Genomic DNA, 18,631 nt, shown 5'->3' on the forward strand with positions numbered 1-18,631 from the left:
GGAGATTTTGCAATATTCGTCTCCCAGGAGTGGGGCGGGAATGGAGATTTTGCAGTATCCTTCCCCTGCCACGCCCACCAAACCAAAAAAATGGATTTCACCACTGGTTGGAAGGGATCTTAGAGGTCATCTAACCCTTCCACACACAATAATAATAATCCCGTAGTCCCTTCCAACCTCCGTCGAAGGTTTTTGTTAGTGGAGGGCTAACAAAGTGGCCCTCCTCCCTGGCAATACAGAGACTCGAATCTGGGTCTCGAGTGTTAAAAGGGAGATGTCGGAGTCCTCGCACCTCTGCTGAGGAAAACCGCACCACACCCCAAGATACGTCAGACTTCGAAAGGGCGAGGAGAAAGGATCTGGGCCGAGGCCAGCAAACGCCCCCACTCTCGGCCACCGGCCCTCCTTTCTTTGGGCGGTTCTGACTGTGAGAGGGGCCGCCCCGCCTCTCCCATCCATCCCCATGAACTTCTGACTGGGGCGCCACCGGCCTTGGAGCTCTGAGCACCTGAGTCTTCGCCCGTCTTAGCAGCATGGTTAAGCTCACCCCCTGGCAGCTTCTGGCTACGGGTAAGTAAGTGCCTCCCTCTGTGCTCCTACTTCGCGTTTCTTCACGTCTCAGCTGGGCTCCACGCCGCTTGGGTATTTGTAAAAAATTTTTTTTATTTTATTCGAGCTTCCCGAAAGCCCCCCTTGCTTTTTCCACGAGAAGTTGGCGGTTAGGTGCCAAGTCTCAAGAGTTAAGCGGACGTTCCGGGGTGCCTTCCCGTCTTCGGGATGGGAAAACGTTGGGTTCAAATCAGACTTTATTATTATTATTATTATTATTCCAATACTAAACACGGCGTTGAAGTGGCCGGTGGTGTGCTCGTTCATTAGTAAGAGAAACCAAGCGCTTCCTGCCCGATCACGCTAGATCGAGATTCTGCGAAAGGGATTTAAAACTTTTCCTTCGCGCTTTCTCTCTCTCTCTCTCTTTTTTTAATCCAGCGGGACAGACAGAAGGCATCGCCTGGTCTGTTCCAGGCCGTTTTAACCCTTTCTCTATCGGCCCTTTGTTTTCTCAGAAAAACCTCGCCACGCCCCAAAGTTAGGGAGAAACGTGGCGGAGAAGCGTGAATGGAAATCGTTTTTCATACCTCTTTAAAAGTTGATACAATATCCCGGGAGAAAAGAAAGGAAGCTGCGGAAATAGCTAGGGATACGCCGGGCAATATTTATTCATCTGGAGCATTCTCCTCTAGGGACTAACGCTGGTATACATCGTAATTCTCCCCACTTTACCCGCATAGCAACCTTATAAAAAGGATTATTGTAGGCTGAGAGAGGGTAAACTGGTCAGAATCGTTCCTGAAATGTTAGGGTTGAATGCTCAAGGGACCTGCATCTGTCTGCTCTTTAATTAACTACTATTATTATTCAGAGTCACAAAATTCCAGGTTTAAAGTTCTTCTTCAAGCAAGGTGATAAAATGCCACCACCAAAAGAGAAGAAGAATATAATTCTTAGCTGTGAGTTTTGAGAAGGGCAAATGGTTAATTACTTCCTTAAGAGTATCAAGCACTATTTGCACTTTGGAAAAAAGGAGGAGGAAGTAAGGAAGGAGAGGCAAATTCTGTAGCAACAACAAACCGTAGCACCAGCTCATCTTGGAAAGTATGCCTATATGTGCAATCTGTCTGAATCAAGAATCTGAGACCACAGACCTAATGCTGAAGTAGCAGAGTGAAAGAACAAGGGAAGGAAATCTAGGAGAAATAAAATCACACATTAAACTGAGGATTTACTAGATCAAAAGAAAGAGAATCATACATAAATGTAACAAATATAGGCAGAATATTTCATTTTTAGCAGGTATCTTATATATCTGGCTGTCGTTGGAAATAGGAGTTGAGGATATTGGGTGTCCAAGAATTGTCCAGGTTTTGAGAAGATGTGAGAAAAAGGAAACTTAACAGCAGATTGGAACAATTTTTAAAAGGGAGGAGAAACTTGTGCAGTCTTTAGGAGGGTTGCAGATATTCAGTTCCTCATAAAAAGTTGGGTGGCGGTGTTGGAAAGAATTGGTGTAGTAATAATAGTACAATGCATCTCTGCCCTGTCTACTACAGTAGCTTAGTTGTGATAAAAACTGGCTTAGCTTCTGAAGGGAGAATGGAAAGAAAGTTGAGAAACAGCGATGACAGAGTGGGGTAGGACAGGAGGCTGTTTAGTGGAGCAGCAAATGTGATACTTCCTTTTGAAATAGGATGGGAGGAATGCTTTTTAAACCATTTTATGAACAGATTTAGTGAATTAAAACAATAAAACCAAGTTTTCCCTTCAGGGTAAAGACTGCTTTTCCTTCTCCGGGGCTGAGGGGAGCGGGAACAATAAGGAGATTTTTCAGCTTGCAGTTTGGCAAGTTTCAGTGAAAAGCTCTTTCGTGATTATTTATGTTATTTATATCCTGCCTTTTCTTACAGGAGCTCAAGGCAACATAAAAAACACAAAAACAGTGTTTATCCAAAATGTTGAACAACAGCCAACCATACTTCAGTCTAACATATTGTGTGAACTTCAGTATGTGATGCGAACACAGAAAAATTGGGTCAATAGAGAAAGGCATGATTTATTTAACCAATTTATTTAACTGGATATGCATATCATGTGAACGTAGCCTGTGAAAGAGGGGACTCTTGAGGTCATGCCAAAAACTTTTTTCAGGAAAAAAAATGGAAAATGACGGCTCTTCTTTCTTTCTCAAATCTATCTATCGCATGAGGCTACAATCCTAAACAGACTTGATAGTGGGATTTACTTTGTAGGGGCTTTATATAGGAATATACTATTATTCCTGGCATGAGCTCAAGACTTACTTGTGTGTGTTATTCTTACAAAATATTCTCCCACTCTCTTCCAATCTGTTTGGAGGTGCTGCTTTGTGCATTCTCTTTAGAGCTGCAAAACACACCGCCAGGACTTCTGGAGCTGGTTCACAGACATTTGGCCAGCTGGCTCTTCAGTCTGTTGTCTTGGTGTCACAAGGTCAAGCCATGGCTTTATCAGAAAGCTTTTCCTGAAGAGTTGATGGCCCTTTTATGTTTTAACCAAAATTTTATTATGGCTGAGTCAGTGCTACTTTGGCTCCCTCTTTTTTAACATTTATATTTTTAGATATGCAAATAATATTTCTGTGGACCACCAAAATTTTCTTGCAGACCACCAGTGGTCCACGGACCACCATTTGGTGACCTCTGATTTAAAGAGGTCACCAAATGGTGGTCCGTGGACCACTGGTGGTCTGCAAGAAAATTTTGTTGGTCCACAGAAATATTATTTGCATTTTTTATATTGCACTAAATCAGGGGTCCTCAAAATACAGCTCTTGGGCTGAATACATGCAATGAACATTTGTCTTGCTGCAGAGTCTCCCCCTTTGGGGTCTTCTTGTGTGGGTCAGAGGGGGCAAGAAATTCCGACTTGGGGTCTGCTTCAGCCTCCTGGTGCAGGGCTTTGGGCGAAGGCTGGAGGGAAGTGCTGCTGGTGGCAAAGAACTGGAGTGCCTTGTTCCAGTGGGACAGTATCATGGTCTAGAACTGGCTGACCATCTTAGCCCACTAAGCCTCCAGGTGCTGGTACCTAGCCTTGCACTCCCGCAGGTCTTCCCTCTGCTTGGAAAGCCTATGCTTTCCAAGCCTACCAGTGAGGTGCTTCTGTTGAGCCTCCTTCTCGGTCAGATCCAATATGAACTGACCTGTTTTGCCAACTCTTTCTTGTGGTGGCTGCTTAGCTCCAACAACTGTTTCCTGTTGGGACCCTAAGGAGCCTGGATGGGGACGGGAGCAGTGACTGGGAGGGGATGGCTGAGTAGAGGCCGGCGAGGCACCCTCAACATGAGTGACATCGAGTTGACCACACCCACCCAGCCACATGACCACATAGCCACACCCACCCAGCTGATCATTAGGCAGATCATATTAGTGGTCCGTGGGATTTAAAATTATGAATTTAGTGGTCCCTGAGGTCCGAAAGGTTGGTGACCCCTGCTTTAAATCATACAGGCTTCTGTGGGCGAGTCCTTGACTTATAGCCATTCATTTAGTGACCATTCAAACAGCACTAAAGAAAGTGACATGACTGTTTTTCATACTTATTACGACTGTTGCAGCATCCCCACCAGTGGTGGGATTGAAAAATTTAACAATCGGTTTGCTGTGTAGTTGCTGGGTGGGCATGGCCATGGGGGCATGGGCTACTTGGCCTCCTGCACCATGGTAGGAGGGTGGTTTTGCCCTCCCAAGGCTCTGGAGGCTTTCCTCGAGACTCCAGGAGGGCGAAAACAGCCTCCTCCGGGCACTGAAGGCCCTCCAGAGGCCAGAAATGGGCCGTTTCTGGACTTCCGTTAGGCCCATTTTTCACCCTCCCAGAGCCTCCGCGTGGGCCCTGCACTTACCTCGCATCCAAAATGGGCTGCGTGGAGACTCCTGGGAGCGGCAGGGCAGGGCAGGGTGGGCGGGGTCAGCCAGTCCTTGGAACAACCAGTTCGGCAAACCAGATTAAAATTAACATCCGATTCACCTGAACTGGCTGAATCCCACCCCTGATCCCCATGGTCATGTGATCAAAATTCAAATGCTTGGCAACTGATTCATTATGACGGTTGCAGTGTCCTGGGGTCATATGATCCCCTTTTGCGACCTGACAAGTAAAGTCAAAGGGAAGCCAGTTTCATTTAAACCATGTTACTGATTTAACAACTGCAGTGATTCACTTAACAACTGTGGCAAAAAAGGTTGTAAAACAGGACAAAACTCACTTAGCAAATGAATGACAATTAACAACATTCAGAATGAATTCAGAGTGCTCAGTGGGACCCAGATTGCCCATTGGAAGACTCTTGTATGAACAAATCTCTTCCTAAACAATTCTGAGCAAAGAAATGTTTAGTTTAACGTGTCTGAAGAGGTGCTGTCTGTGTACAATAATGATCACATTTTGTTCAGATTTTTGCTCAGCCGTAATAACAATAGCAGTAATAAAAAGAGTAAAATTTCCATAGCACTTCATTTTTAACTTTTTATTAGTTAAAATTTTTTAACTGATGACTGTTTTACACATCACCACTGTATAAACCAGGATTTTTCCATACAGTAACATTTGTGCCAAACTCTAGATTTAGTTTTTGAGTCAGATACCGTGTATAATCCATATATAATCCGAAAAAAGTGGCGGAGCTAAGTTTGATTTAATTCAGGACAGTTAATACTAAAATATTGTTTACCAGGTTAAGATTTACAATTCAGAGAAAACTTTACAAATGATTTTGAGGGCCATATATGTGGGTTTATAGTGAAAGGACATCAAAGGCTACAAATAATATACCACTCGGGTACATTAGGACACCTGGGATCTTGGCAAAAAAATTAAGTATTGGCCTTATCTATAGTCCACACTAATCCTTTACTTTTTTCTCATTGGTTCCATCATAGTTTTCTGGTTACTACTCTTCTTTGAGAAGTCTTATAGTCTTGGGAACAGTTGAAGGGGCCACGATATAAGGCAGAAAGATTATATTTTTAACTTTAAGATGTATTTTAATATTTGTCATGTTGACAACTTCCTGGAATTATACATTCTTTGACCCTGTGTTCCACTTCTTAAGGAACTTTTAGAGGGAAGTAGGGATGACATCAGTATGATTTAGCAATATACTGCTTTTCAGTTACAAAACACATAGATGGTAAATTCTAAACCTTAAGTGCTTATAGAGACTGAATGTCTAGGCCTGCTGCTTAGTTGAAGCTCTTTTGCTCTCGATAGAGTAAGCATCCATCCATCTTCATGCCTCTTTCTAGAAAAACTCATGAAAGGAGATTAAATTAAATTGGTGTTAAATTTATTTATTTACCATTGCCTTAAAATATATATGGGTTATTTTTTTGGGGGGGGGGGAAGTTAAACTTTTTTTATATGCGGCTTTTCCCAATAAGCGCATTTACCCTAATACACTGTAGTCCTTAACTTACAACAGTTTGCTTAATGACCATTCAAAGTTACATTGGCACTGAAAATAGTGATTTATGACCATTTTTGACACTTATGACCGTTGCAGCATCCACATGATTCACATTCGGATGCTTGAAAACTGCTTCATATTTATGACGGGTGCAGTGTCCTGGTGTCATATGATCATCTTTTGCGACCTTCTGAAAAGCGAAGTCAATGGGGAAGCCGGACTCACAACAACTGTCTTACTAATTTAACAACTGCTGTGATTCACGTAAAAATTGTAGCAAGAAAAGTCATAAAACGGGGCAAAACTCACTTAACAAATTGCTCACTTAGCAACATGAATACTGGGCTCAATGATGGTAAAAAGTTGAGGACTATTTGTATATAACCTATTAAGTGTTCTACAGCAGAGGTCACCAACTGGTGGTCCGCAAGAAAATTTTGGTGGTCCACAGAAATATTATTTGCATTTTTTATATTGCACTAAATCAGGGGTCCTCAAACTACAGCCCTTGGGCTGAATACATGCAATGAACATTTGTGTTGCTGCAGAGTCTCCCCCTTTGGGGTCTTCTTGTGTGGGTCAGAGGGGGCAAGAAATTCCGACTTGGGGTCTGCTTCAGCCTCCTGGTGCAAGGCTTTGGGCGAAGGCTGGAGGGAGGTGCTGCTGGTGGCAAAGAACTGGAGTGCCTTGTTCCAGTGGGACAGCATCATGGTCTAGAACTGGCTGACCATCTCAGCCCCTAAGTCTCCAGGCACCGGTACCTGGCCTTGCACTCCCGCAGGTCTTCCCTCTGCTTGGAAAGCCTATGCTTGTAGTCCTCAGTGAGGTGCTTCTGTTGAGCCTCCTTCTCGGTCAGATCCAATATGAACTGAGCTGTTTTGCCAACTCTTTCTTGTGGTGGCTGCTTAGCTCCAACAACTGTTTCCTGTTGGGGCCCTAAGGAGCCTGGATGGGGAGGTGAGTAGTGGCTGGGAGGGGAGGGCCGAGTAGAGGCCGGCGAGGCACCCCTCAACATGAGTGACATCGAATTGACCACACCCAGCCAGCCACATGACCACATAGCCACACCCACCCAGCTGATCATTAGGCAGATCATATTAGTGGTCCGTGGGATTTAAAATTATGAATTTAGTGGTCCCTGAGGTCCGAAAGGTTGGTGACCCCTGTTCTACAGTACATGTGAGATTTGAAGAGATGGTCTGATGAATTGATCCTCATATGTCAAACTTTTCTTAACTTGTAATGATGGGGTAGCTGAGACAAACATAGCTTGATTTTATAATCTGAGAGGTGAATAAACCTTTTGTCCATGCATATAGATTTCTTGCATCAATTTCTAATGCAAAAAAATGAAAAAGTTATCTTCAGTTAATCAAAGTTTCCCACATCATCAGAACAATAAAACAGTGCTTCTTATTTCTTAGGAAAAAACTGAGATTTACAATTGTCTTAAGGTTTTGATTTGATATTTTTTAAAAAATATGATTAGATATTGCTTTTTTAGCTTAATTACAGTTCCTGCAAAAGGACCAGTTATATGGGAGATGAGTTTTTAACACATTTTTTCAATGAGATATAATAATCCAAATTAATCTTTGTGCTCACTGATCTGATAAGAATTGCCTTTTCTTATGAAAATAATGGACTGGTGAAATGGTGAAATCCCATTGGTATTGACTGTAAAGATTCCCCCACCCCCACCCTGGGGAATAAGTAAATGACATTACCCTGCCAAGATCTCCTTTTCCTGTCTGAGGAAAACAATATTTATTTAAAAAACCAATATTTACTTCATAACCCTTTCTTTCAAACAAGAAAATTTAGAAATTGCTATTTTTAAAAAATATGGATATTGTGTATGAGTTTAAGGATGGTGCAGTCAAAATAGAATTTAGAAGATTCAAATATACAAAGCCCAGGCCAGAGAGAAGTACAGAATTAAGAGCAATTGATGTTTATGTATGTTTGCTTAGTCAGTACCGAGGAAGAGAGCAAGATTGATTAAAAACCTATTCTGATTTCTCTTCAGGACTCTGTGGAATTGTCTATCAAATTTCTCCTCCAAAGCTAAATGATTTTCTTTTGTTGTCATAGTTACCTAGGCTTATATTTGCTAAATGACTGGATTTGCACAGGCCTCTGGTTGAGCCAGTTCACTTCTGACAGATATTGTAGTTTGTTTCCATGTCATTTTCTTCTCTGCTCTGATGACAGCCACACCAGAGGTTCATCCGCCTCATCCCCTCCAATTTCTAACCTTGTAAACTCTGATGAAACTTTTATCAGCTTTCCTAGCCATGGCTTCCCTTGTGTCATTGGATATAGACTTCAACGCACTTCCTTTCCCTCACGACTTGTTTTTTTCAGCTTCTGCATGACTTACTTATAGTTGTGCCCCTATTTGAATACATAAGTGAACTTGTATTAAATATATTCCTCAAGCTAATATATTCTGCCTTGGCCCAGTCTCTCTCATATGGTTGACTTATATATCAAAGTTTTTATCAAAATTTAGCCAGCACTGCCTTTCACAGAATGTGGAAAAAATCTATACTATAGTATGCATCTTAATTCTATTCTGTAATAGCAACCAACTAAAATTTTCTCATTGGAATCTCCCTTCATTTTGAAACATTGTACTATACAGTATTGTTTTCCTTTGATTATTTTCCTTCGTTTCTGAATTGTACCACTTCAATCTAAAGTGTTAGATCGAAGTGGTACAATGCAAATTAAAAACCAAGAAGATTAAGAATATTTCAGATCTAGTATCATCCACTGATGAAATCCAACTTTTTTTACTACCGGTTCTGTGGGCATGGCTTGTTGGGCGTGGTGTGACTTGGTGAGCCTGACAGGGGAAGGATACTGCAAAATCCCCATTCCCTCTCTACTCCTGGGAGAAGAATATTGCAAAATCTCCATTCCCACCCCACCCTGGGGCCAGCCAGAGGTGGTATTTGCTGGTTCTCCAAACTACTCAAAATTTCCGCTACCGGTTCTCCAGAATCTGCTGGATTTCACCCCTGATACTACCCCATTAGGAACTTATTCCTAGACAATGTAATTAATCTAGGGTCTCAGATGACCGATAAATAGAAAGCTGAATAGATTTTGTTACTTATCCTAGAAAGAAAAAGAGTGGGAAACTATTTCATATTATGTCAGGATGCTGCCACTTGCCTTGAATGAAACCTTTTATAAAACACATTTTATTCTTGTATCACAATACAAACCAGATGATATCCAAGTTAGTTTGAGTCAAATCAGGCTGGTTTCTCAATCACCAAATTAGGGAGAGAACTGCACCTTGTATTTAATATATATCTGTAGCCACAGTTGTTCTTTAGTTGCATATCTTGCAGACATAAAACGTGAAGAATCTAGACTAATTCCTCCTTCTATTTATAAGACCAGGGAACTCCCACTCAAGGCTGGCGTAGGGGAGCCCTCCAGAAGGCTATATCCAGTGCCACAAATGATGACATATTGCTACACCTGCTCGTATGGAATGTGTAGGTCCTGGAATAGCAACTTCTAAACAACATCTATGTAGCCAAGAATGGAAGAGTTTGCTCTTGACTTCACAAAACAGAGTCTTGATCTTTTAGTTATTCAGAGAGAAGAGACAAAAACTGCTGGGTATTTCCAGGGCATCATAGTAAAAAAAAAAAAAAAAGTTGTTTTGTTCTGATTGTATTACACTCTCTTAATGAGCGAAACCCAGTGGTGGGATTCATTTTTTTTAACAACCGGTTCTGTGGGCGTGGTTTATTTTGGGGTGTGGCTAGCTGGCCATGTGACCGGGTGGGCGTGGCCGGCTGGTCATGTGACCAGGTGGGCATGGCCGGCTGGTCATGTGACCAGGTGGGCATGGCCGGCTGGTCATGTGACTGGGTGGGTGTGGCTAGCTGGTCATGTGACTGGGTGGCCATGGCTATGGGCATAGAAACTACTCAGAGGGCTAAAAAAAGTCATTTCTGACCAGTCCTCGCACTTTTGACCAGTCCTCGCACTTTTGACCGGTCCTCGCACTTATGACCATCCTCACATTAATGCCCATTGCAGCATTTTTAGCAACCATGTCACTCATTTCACAACTGCTTCTCTTCACAGTTACAAGATAGGGCGCAAAATGTAAAATGCGAGGACAGTCGTAGGTGTGAGGACTGGTCAAAAGTGTGAGGACAGGTCAAAAATAACTTTTTCAGCCCTCTGAGTAGTCCCTATGCAAGAGAGGGGAAAGGAAGTTAGCAGTGATAGATCCTTAGGTGATGTGAATTGGAGTAAAGACTTATGGGACATTATAATTAGGTCTGATCCTCATATATTTTTCATATAACTTATGCCGTGCTTTGTTGTGTCTCACTCAGATTGGACTTTCCATTGTATGATTATAAAGCAGTTTCATGGGAATCTTTAGAAATTCTGTGTTGTGGTTCTGTAGTCATATGATACTTAGTTTGTCCTGGTGGCAACCTTTGTTTATGCTTTGTGGAGATGGAGAAAGACCTTGGTTATTTCTTCACATTTATTCAGGAAACAAAGTGCCTTTCTAACTTGGTTTCACATAGTAATTCTGCAATGACCACAACTTCCTTTACTGTTCCCTCTATTTGTTGTTCCTTAGATAGAAAGGGTAATTTCGAAATGCTATGAAAAGTCTGTACTTTTCTGCAATCAAGCAACGAGACAGATGAAGATTTAGATTTCCATCTAACGTTTTCCCTAAAACTTCGAGAAGCTTTGCTGGCTGAGGAATTCTGGGAGTTGAAGTCCACAAGTCTTAAAGTTGCCAAGTTTGGACACCCCTGCCCTAAAAGGAAAGGTTGGAGATTTGATGAAAATTGGCGAATCCTGTTCTTGAAGAGTTAGAGATACCGTTGTCTCCTCCAAGAAATCATTTATTACCCCTGCTATCTGTTTTGATATGAGTAGCCCAAAAGCCTTCTATATCAGTGTGGTTCACCCAGTACCCTTGAACCATAAATGATAGTTTGTAAAACATGCCGGGTCAAAACTCAGCAGTTCACATTAAGGTTTAATGTAATGTATGAAGCCAGTCCTAGAAAAAAAAAATCTTGATATGGAGATAAGTCATGAATATAAGTTTCATCTGCTGCAGTTCAACCTGCTATTAAAATTAAAACAGATTGCCCCTTTTATTTGTTTTATCTCTGCTGCTAAGGATGTGATTTTTAAAGGAATAATTTGTAGGCAATTATTAGTAAAGAAAAGTTTCCCTGGAAAAATTTATGCCATTTCCTTCAGTTGTGTGGGTCCTCTGGTGAGAAGCCCATCCCATCCCTGTTATTGTGGTCTTAAGACATGAGCAAATACTGATCCCCCAATTATTGAACTTCTCTAAGAGTTTGGCCTTAGCATCAGCATGTGAGGGAATGTTGTATGTCCCAAAAAGGGCATAAATTGTTATTTATGCGCAGGCTGCACTGGCTACCTGTGGCCTTCTGGGTGCGCTTCAAGGTGTTGGTGAACGTCTTTAAAGCGCTCCATGGCATAGGGCCGGGTTACTTACAGGACCGCCTGCTGCTACCGAATACCTCTCACCGACCCGTGCGCTCTCACAGAGAGGGACTCCTCAGGGTGCCGTCGGCACGACAGTGTCGTCTGGCGACACCCAGGGGAAGGGCCTTCTCTGTGGGGGCTCCCGCCCTCTGGAACGAACTCCCCCCAGGACTTCGTCAACTTCCGGACCTCCGAACCTTTCGCCGCGAGCTTAAAACCCACTTATTCATCTGCGCTGGACTGGGTTAGTTTTTAAGTTTATGGGTTTTTTAATGGGTTTTAGTCCTAAATTTTAATTGAGGCCAATTTAATAAGTTTTTTAATTGTATTTTAATTGTATTTATAGTGTATTGTGTATTTTTTTTACTTGGCTGTGAACCGCCCTGAGTCCTTCGGGAGAAGGGCGGTATACAAATTTAAATAATAAAATAAAATAAATTTGTTCAATATAATATTGCATTTCAGTTACAGAAAGAAGAACAACTGGCATTTTCTGTAACTTGGCCAATCATGGGTGCTACTTAATGATTGACTTCACATACCAAAATAATCTGCCGCAGCCATATTTCAGAATAGCAGACTTGAGATCATTTTGCTTTCCTGATTTGGCTTAGTTGGATCTCCTGGTGTCACACAAAGTGTTGAAGGCACCAGAGCTTTGTGAAAACTCTCAGCCACTCTAAACGAAGTATAATTGATGAGGTTTACAGTAATAAAATAGTATTGTTTCCGTAGAAATGAATGGAGACAACTCAAAAATAGCTTAAGGCTGATCAGTGTGGCTAGACTGCTAAGTTTTCTAGTAGCCTTGATGAGTTCAGTATATTTATTGTATATTCGTCTGACTCTATGTACACCATCTTACATGTACCGACTTGTCATCCTATTGCACTATATTGCTGATTGCAATGTGTTACATCAGTATCAATATGTGGTATATGTTGTAATTGTATATCAAGAATTCCCACTATACGTAGTCATGGGCTTTCTACTTGTCCTGATTAGTATATACCGGTAATATTACTTAGTGTCCTGAACTCTGTCTAGATTGGTCAACTTAGTTGTCATATTGGATTTTCTATTACTTTTTACCATTTGCTGATTGTGCTAAGAGAAGCTTAGCTTGCCCCACATACATAGATATATTCAGTATTGGGTTCAGACACCACACTAAGTTCATGATGCATCTTATTTGGTTTGGGCTTAAAGCAGGGGTGAAATGCTACTGATAGTAATAAAAGCTACCGGTTTGGGTGAACCAGTAGTAAAAAAAATGCTACCAGTTCGTCCAAACCGGTATTTCCAATGATTAGCTATGCCGCGCGATTTATATTCACTTAGACAGCAGGAAATTCTGCTTTCTAGCGAATCTAAATTGCGCAGCACAGCTGTTCCCCCCCTCGCTGTTCTACTTACCTTCTTAAGCCTCCTTTTTCCATGCTGCATGTTAGTGCCTGCGGTGCACATGCATGTAAAGTGCGTGTCTGACACACACTGCACATGCACACACACACACAGCATGCATTTGGTATGCATTGTGCATACTGTGCAATTGGTGTTCATGTCCGCACATGCAGTGTGCGTTTTGGTATGCATTGCACCTGCCCGCACAGCGAATCAATGGCAAACCTCGGAGGATTTCACCACTGGCTTAAAGTGTCTTGTGAATGTAACCAATATGCTTGGTATGCTATGTTCTGCATAGCTTAGTTTACAATTAAGTTTATTCATTTTTAACTATGGCTTAATTAGCAAGGTGTACATGTCCACATGCATATAACCTCAGTTTTCAGAATTTCCCAGATGGAAAGTTAACTTACATATGTGATATAGACATACCTAAAAGATGCATAGAATGTATGGAAATTTATAGGATTGTTTTGGTCTAAAATTTAAACTCTACATTAACTCCAAAAGCGACGTGTCTTTCTAACCAAAATGCCAGAGTTCAAGACTGAAACCCCTATGCAGAACTGAACCATGTCATCTCATGCTTAAATCTTCCTATCTTCTCAGTAGACAGAGAGTTTAATGCCCTCAGTGATGTTACTGGTAACTGCTATCATCTAGGTCAAATCTATAGCCTTTCACTATGGTGGAGAGACCCTTCTCTCCCACTTTGTCCTGCCTGCATTATCTGTACCTAGCCAGTACAGGAATAGTCTCCAAGAAAATTAAGAAGGAGCTAAGGGAAAAAATGCAGGTGTTTTCAAAATCCATAAACCTCAATAAATCCATAAACCTCAATCCATGAAGTAAGTCTTACACTTTTATTTTAAGTGCCAAATAGCCTAGATATGACAACTGGCCTAAACTAGCAAATGAAAGACATCTATTATATTAGGAAGGAATCTGGAGAGGAGCAGATGAAGAAAGGAAGAATCAGAATGAGCTTATGCTCCCTGCTGATCTTGGATTAACTGACAAGGTTTCCTGCTAACTGCACCATTTTGAGAGCAGCCTGTCTATTTCTGCCTTACCAGAAACAAACTAACTAAACCCAAACCCATTGGTAATTACTGCCTGAACAATTATATGAAGCATGGTGGCGCTGTGCTTAGAATGCAGTTTTGCAGGGTAACTCTGCCCACTGCCAGGAGTTAGATCCTGACCGGCTCAACATTGACTCAGTCTTTCATCCTTCCGAGGTCGGTAAAATAAGGACCCAAATAGCTGGGGGCAATATGCTGACATTTGTAAACTGCTCAGAGAATGCTGTAAAGCACTATGGAGTGGTATATAATATAAGTGCTATTGCTATTTCAGATTTCAAATTCCAAACATTACCCTCTAATGGAATTGGTGACCATGAAAGATGGAGTCACTCATACTCCTCTTCCTTCATTTCTTGCTCTCATCACTGCTTACCATAGAGAAGTAACTTTTTCCACCTTTTCTGAGGAAGATGTGTAGCAATCCAAAGAAGAGAGGGTATCCCACCCTCCTATGGAGGGAACATCGGATTAACTACACTGTCATAAAAAGAACTTGCCAAGAAAGCATCCTATTTCTTTCTCATTTAAAATGGCCAAAATAAATCACTCAGGAAAATGGCAGTGATCTATCACCTAGGTTTACTTCTGTTTGAGAAATTTCAACAGGCAACATGCACCAAAAGGTCAAGCAGTCTTACTCAAGCACTTACTAAGAAAGGAACAAGCGAGGTGCCAGCAATGTGCTGTTTTTTTTACTCAGCCTTATTGTGCATTTATTGATTAAACTCAGCTTTATTGTCTATCAAGCCAAGAATTACCCTCAGCCATTTTCTTGTAAAAGCCATGGATATCCCAGAACAAGTTGGATTCCAAGGCAGGCCAAAGTGTTGGGATTGTTGTGCACTGTCTCAAAGTGCCAATTTAGTATTGGTAAGCTTGGGTGAAACAAGGGTGGAGCGTAGGCTGAGATGTCTTCAGCAGAGAAAAGGAGACCGGGAGCACAGACTAGAATGTGGAATGAAATAGTCCACTTCAGTAGCTGCAGTCAAGTCCCAGCTTCTCCCTGGCAAGCACATCTCCTCCCACCCTTTGGTTCTTTATCAAGGAGAAGAAAAATGACATCTGCTGGTTCTTGTTTGGATATTACAAAATACAATATTTTTGTGCTACCCCTTCAAGATAGAAGAAATTGAGCAGTGTAATCTGCTATATTTTATGTTATCAACATTCATGTCTAGCCAAATTCAGCAGTATAGAATAGAATAACAGAGTTGGAAGGGACCTTGGAGGTCTCCTAGTCCAAACCCCTGCCCAGGCAGGAAACCCTACACCATTTCCAACAAATGGCTGTCCAATCCCTTCTTAAAAACTTCCAGTGTTGGAGAATTCACAACTTCTCCACAAGGTTGACTCAGCCTTCCATCCTTCCGAGGTGGGTAAAATGAGGACCCAGATTGTTGGGGGTAATATGCTGACTCTGTAAACTGTTTAGAGAGGGCTGTAAAAGCACTATGAAGCGATATATAAGTCTAAGTGCTATTGCTATTCTGGAGGCAAGTTGTTCCACTATTTAATTGTTCTAACCATGAGGAAATTGCTCCTTAATTCTAGGTTGCTTCTCTCATTGATTAGTTTCCACTCATTGCTTCTTGTCCTGCCCTCAGGTGCTTTGGAGCATAGCTTGACTCCCTCTTCTTTGTGGCAAGTAGTTCCTTGTGACAGTCAACCAGCACCCCAAGCAACAGGCATGCTTCAAAGCATACAAGGAAGCAATTTATATAGCTCCTGCCACTGGAAGAATAACCAGAGAATAAAGATAATACTTCCTCATTCTCAGACCACTAAAATCCACCAACTGTACAACTTCCATCTATATGCCCATCTAGCAAAACATTAAAAAAAAAGATGGTGAGGCCCGATAGACAAATGTATTGTTGTTTGTAAACTGTTTCTATGGAGTCTTTAGGGTTCAGGTTTTATAATGTGATCCCAGTATGTTCATTGCATGTGTGAATGCTTTATTTTCAGGTGGACAATCAAATATGCTATGGTGATTTGTTTGCGGAGTTAAGCAGGCAGACTGCCAAATGAAAAAGTGTGCAGTGTGCGAATATATTCGAGACTCAAGCCAATAACCAGACTAATGTGCTTTTGTGTTACTATATTGTTAAAGGGCTGATTGAATTTATTGCTAATACTGGCTTTTTTGTTGGATTAGTTCTGAGACTGTTTGCAAACCAGGCTACAAAAAATGCATTTAACTGTTGCTTTTATCATTTAGCATAAGATTTTTAAAATGTTTATTTATTTTTAAATTGGTCCCATGGCTGATTTTATATAATGCTCAGTAGTATATATGAAAAACAAAAGAGGAAGGTGCATTATACCTTAAAATAGAATGCTGAATTTTGCTCCACTGGAACTTTTAATTTTGTGTTTTGTTCCAATGGAATTTGAAAAAATTGAGTCTTATTGATATAATGCTTGAAAGTGGTAAATTTATTTCAAGCTTAGAACTAAATATTTTTCTGCTTCATGCAGATCAGTGGTGCTATTATCTATTTTATAAGATTCAGCAAATTTGGTTCTTTTATTAGAAGACAGGGATTATTATACTGTTAGAAGTCAAGTCAGGGGCCATTAAACTCCCGGAACAATGAAAGGAGGAATGCTCATAAGGAGATCTTTAGATATTGAAAAACAGGACTGACTAAGCTGCTACACACAAGAAGAAAATAGCCTGACACCGCATAGAAATGCACAAGGCAGCAGAGTGGCTAACAGACATTGTACCTCTGAAGGAGATGTAAAAAAATATATCTTGTTTTGTAAAAAAAAAACACCATGTGGTAAATGTGTCCTTATAGTTTCAGATATTATTTGGAGGAAACTCTCAGCTGTTGCAACTTTTGTGTAAACAACCACCTAACATATTTAAGAACTCTGTACCCAAGTCACTGAATTTCTCAGAACAATGAGAGAGGCAGAGACAAACAGAGAACTGTTTCGTACAGACGAAGGGTAGAACATTCTGGACCAAATTTACCTTTCTTACATACATGTCTCTTGTGACAAATTAGCATGTAAATAGGCATCGGACTGTACATCTGAGGCTTTATAATTTGGTTCCTGACTCTCCTTTTCCTTAGAAGTTTCTATAGAAAGAATTACCACTGCAACTTCCTCTGGTTAGACTTTCACAATGAGTCCCCTGAGCCAGCAGTCCCCAACATTTTGGGCACCAGAGACCGGTTCCGTGGTAAGAGGTTTTTCCATGGACCACAGGGGGCATGGTTTCATATGCTGCCTCTGCATCCCATGGATGGGGCTTCACTTGTTTGCATAGCCTGGTTTCTGGCATGCCGTGGCCTGATGCCGGTCTGCAGGTTGGGGACTCCTGCCCTGAGGGATACCATGAAGTTAGTCAGTAGTAAAACAGTTGAGATGTTATTTCAGAGCCAAAAGAGAAAGGCAAAAACCCAGGTTTCTACATGTCCAGAACTGGCCCAGTTTAATGAATTGCAAAAGAACGGCACATTGAGAGATAACATCTCTCTCACACACACATGCTATTAATCTTGTGATTTTGTGCCTTGGGGTTTGCAACCGCAGGCATTTTTGCCGTATCCCATTACTGGCACTTCAGAAATGGCAGTGCGTTTAAAATAAAGTAGCCTTGTGTTGGAAGGATCGTTCTGGCTTTCCACTGAAAGGAATTTGAGCTTTGCCAGCCTCCGCTCCTGGGAACACAGTCAGAGTGAGCTGGCATGATCAGGGTAAAATAGACTTGTCATACTATCAATGTTGGGCATTTTGAAAATAACAGAAGCCCGTCACCATGGCAAACACAAAAACAGAGGGAAATGTTAGCAATTTATTATCTTTGATTTTGGTCAAAAGAGGGAACAGTGGCTCTCTGTAAATTCAAGGCACACAAATGTGTAAGAAACATCTACATTCATGTTTTCCATTCGGTCAGATCTGAAAATAGAGCAGTCAGGGTCAATCTCCACTGCATTTTAAAAAAAACTTCAGAGGGCTTTGCAGGCAAATGGGTGGATCATATAAAAGTGCCCTGAGATACTGAGGCTACTTCATATGAGCCTGAATAATGTTAGCCATGCTTTTAAAACTCCATATTTTTCAGGGAAATATTTCAGATGTTGTTGAAGTCAGGTAGATTTGGGCAAGCTTAACTTTATAGTTAAAGTTAAGCATATAATATTTGGAACGTTGTAAGTGTATTATGATACGGCTGGTGTGGGCCACTCAGAAAAAAATCCAGTTGACAGAAAGCAAGCTAGTGAAGCTAAGAACTCTCCCTGATTTTTGGGAAGAGGAACTCTGAACAGAACCTAAGGAGCTGAGAAAATGTCATTGTTGCTGAAAACAGGGTAGGATATTGTCTATTTGAATCAAGACCCAGGGAGGATGACTATGAAGATTGCCTGTCCAATTGGAGTAACTTTGGTTAATGATTCTTGAACATTTCTTGGTTCATAATTGGCTTAGAGGCCTGAACCCATCTCTGACTATTGAGTATAACAAGTCAGAAGCATTGTAAGCAGGGTGTGATCTGAGAAAGCCTAGCCAAATACTGTAAGCAAATTCCAAGCCAGAGAGGCAGAGAGGCAAATATTGAGGTTTTGAGCCAGAATAGGACCCATTGGCG

The 18,631-nt window shown here is 41.4% G+C and overlaps 1 protein-coding gene across 2 annotated transcripts in view; it reads left to right on the plus strand.

Annotated features, from left to right (window-relative positions):
- The first annotated feature begins 413 nt into the window (after nucleotides 1-413).
- Nucleotides 414-18,631, plus strand: part of ADGRE5 (adhesion G protein-coupled receptor E5) — a 60,583-nt gene continuing 42,365 nt past the window's right edge. Inside the window, exon 1 of one of the 2 annotated variants that reach the window (XM_058170682.1) lies at nucleotides 414-570. In XM_058170682.1, the coding sequence (XP_058026665.1) occupies nucleotides 534-570 (37 nt within the window). In that variant the 5' untranslated portion in view covers nucleotides 414-533. The remainder of the gene's footprint in view (nucleotides 571-18,631) is intronic. The other variant, XM_058170683.1, reaches the window with a different exon arrangement.

Source organism: Ahaetulla prasina, chromosome 2 (genome assembly GCF_028640845.1).
Source record: "Ahaetulla prasina isolate Xishuangbanna chromosome 2, ASM2864084v1, whole genome shotgun sequence".
In the NCBI taxonomy this organism is placed as follows: Eukaryota; Metazoa; Chordata; class Lepidosauria; order Squamata; family Colubridae; genus Ahaetulla; species Ahaetulla prasina.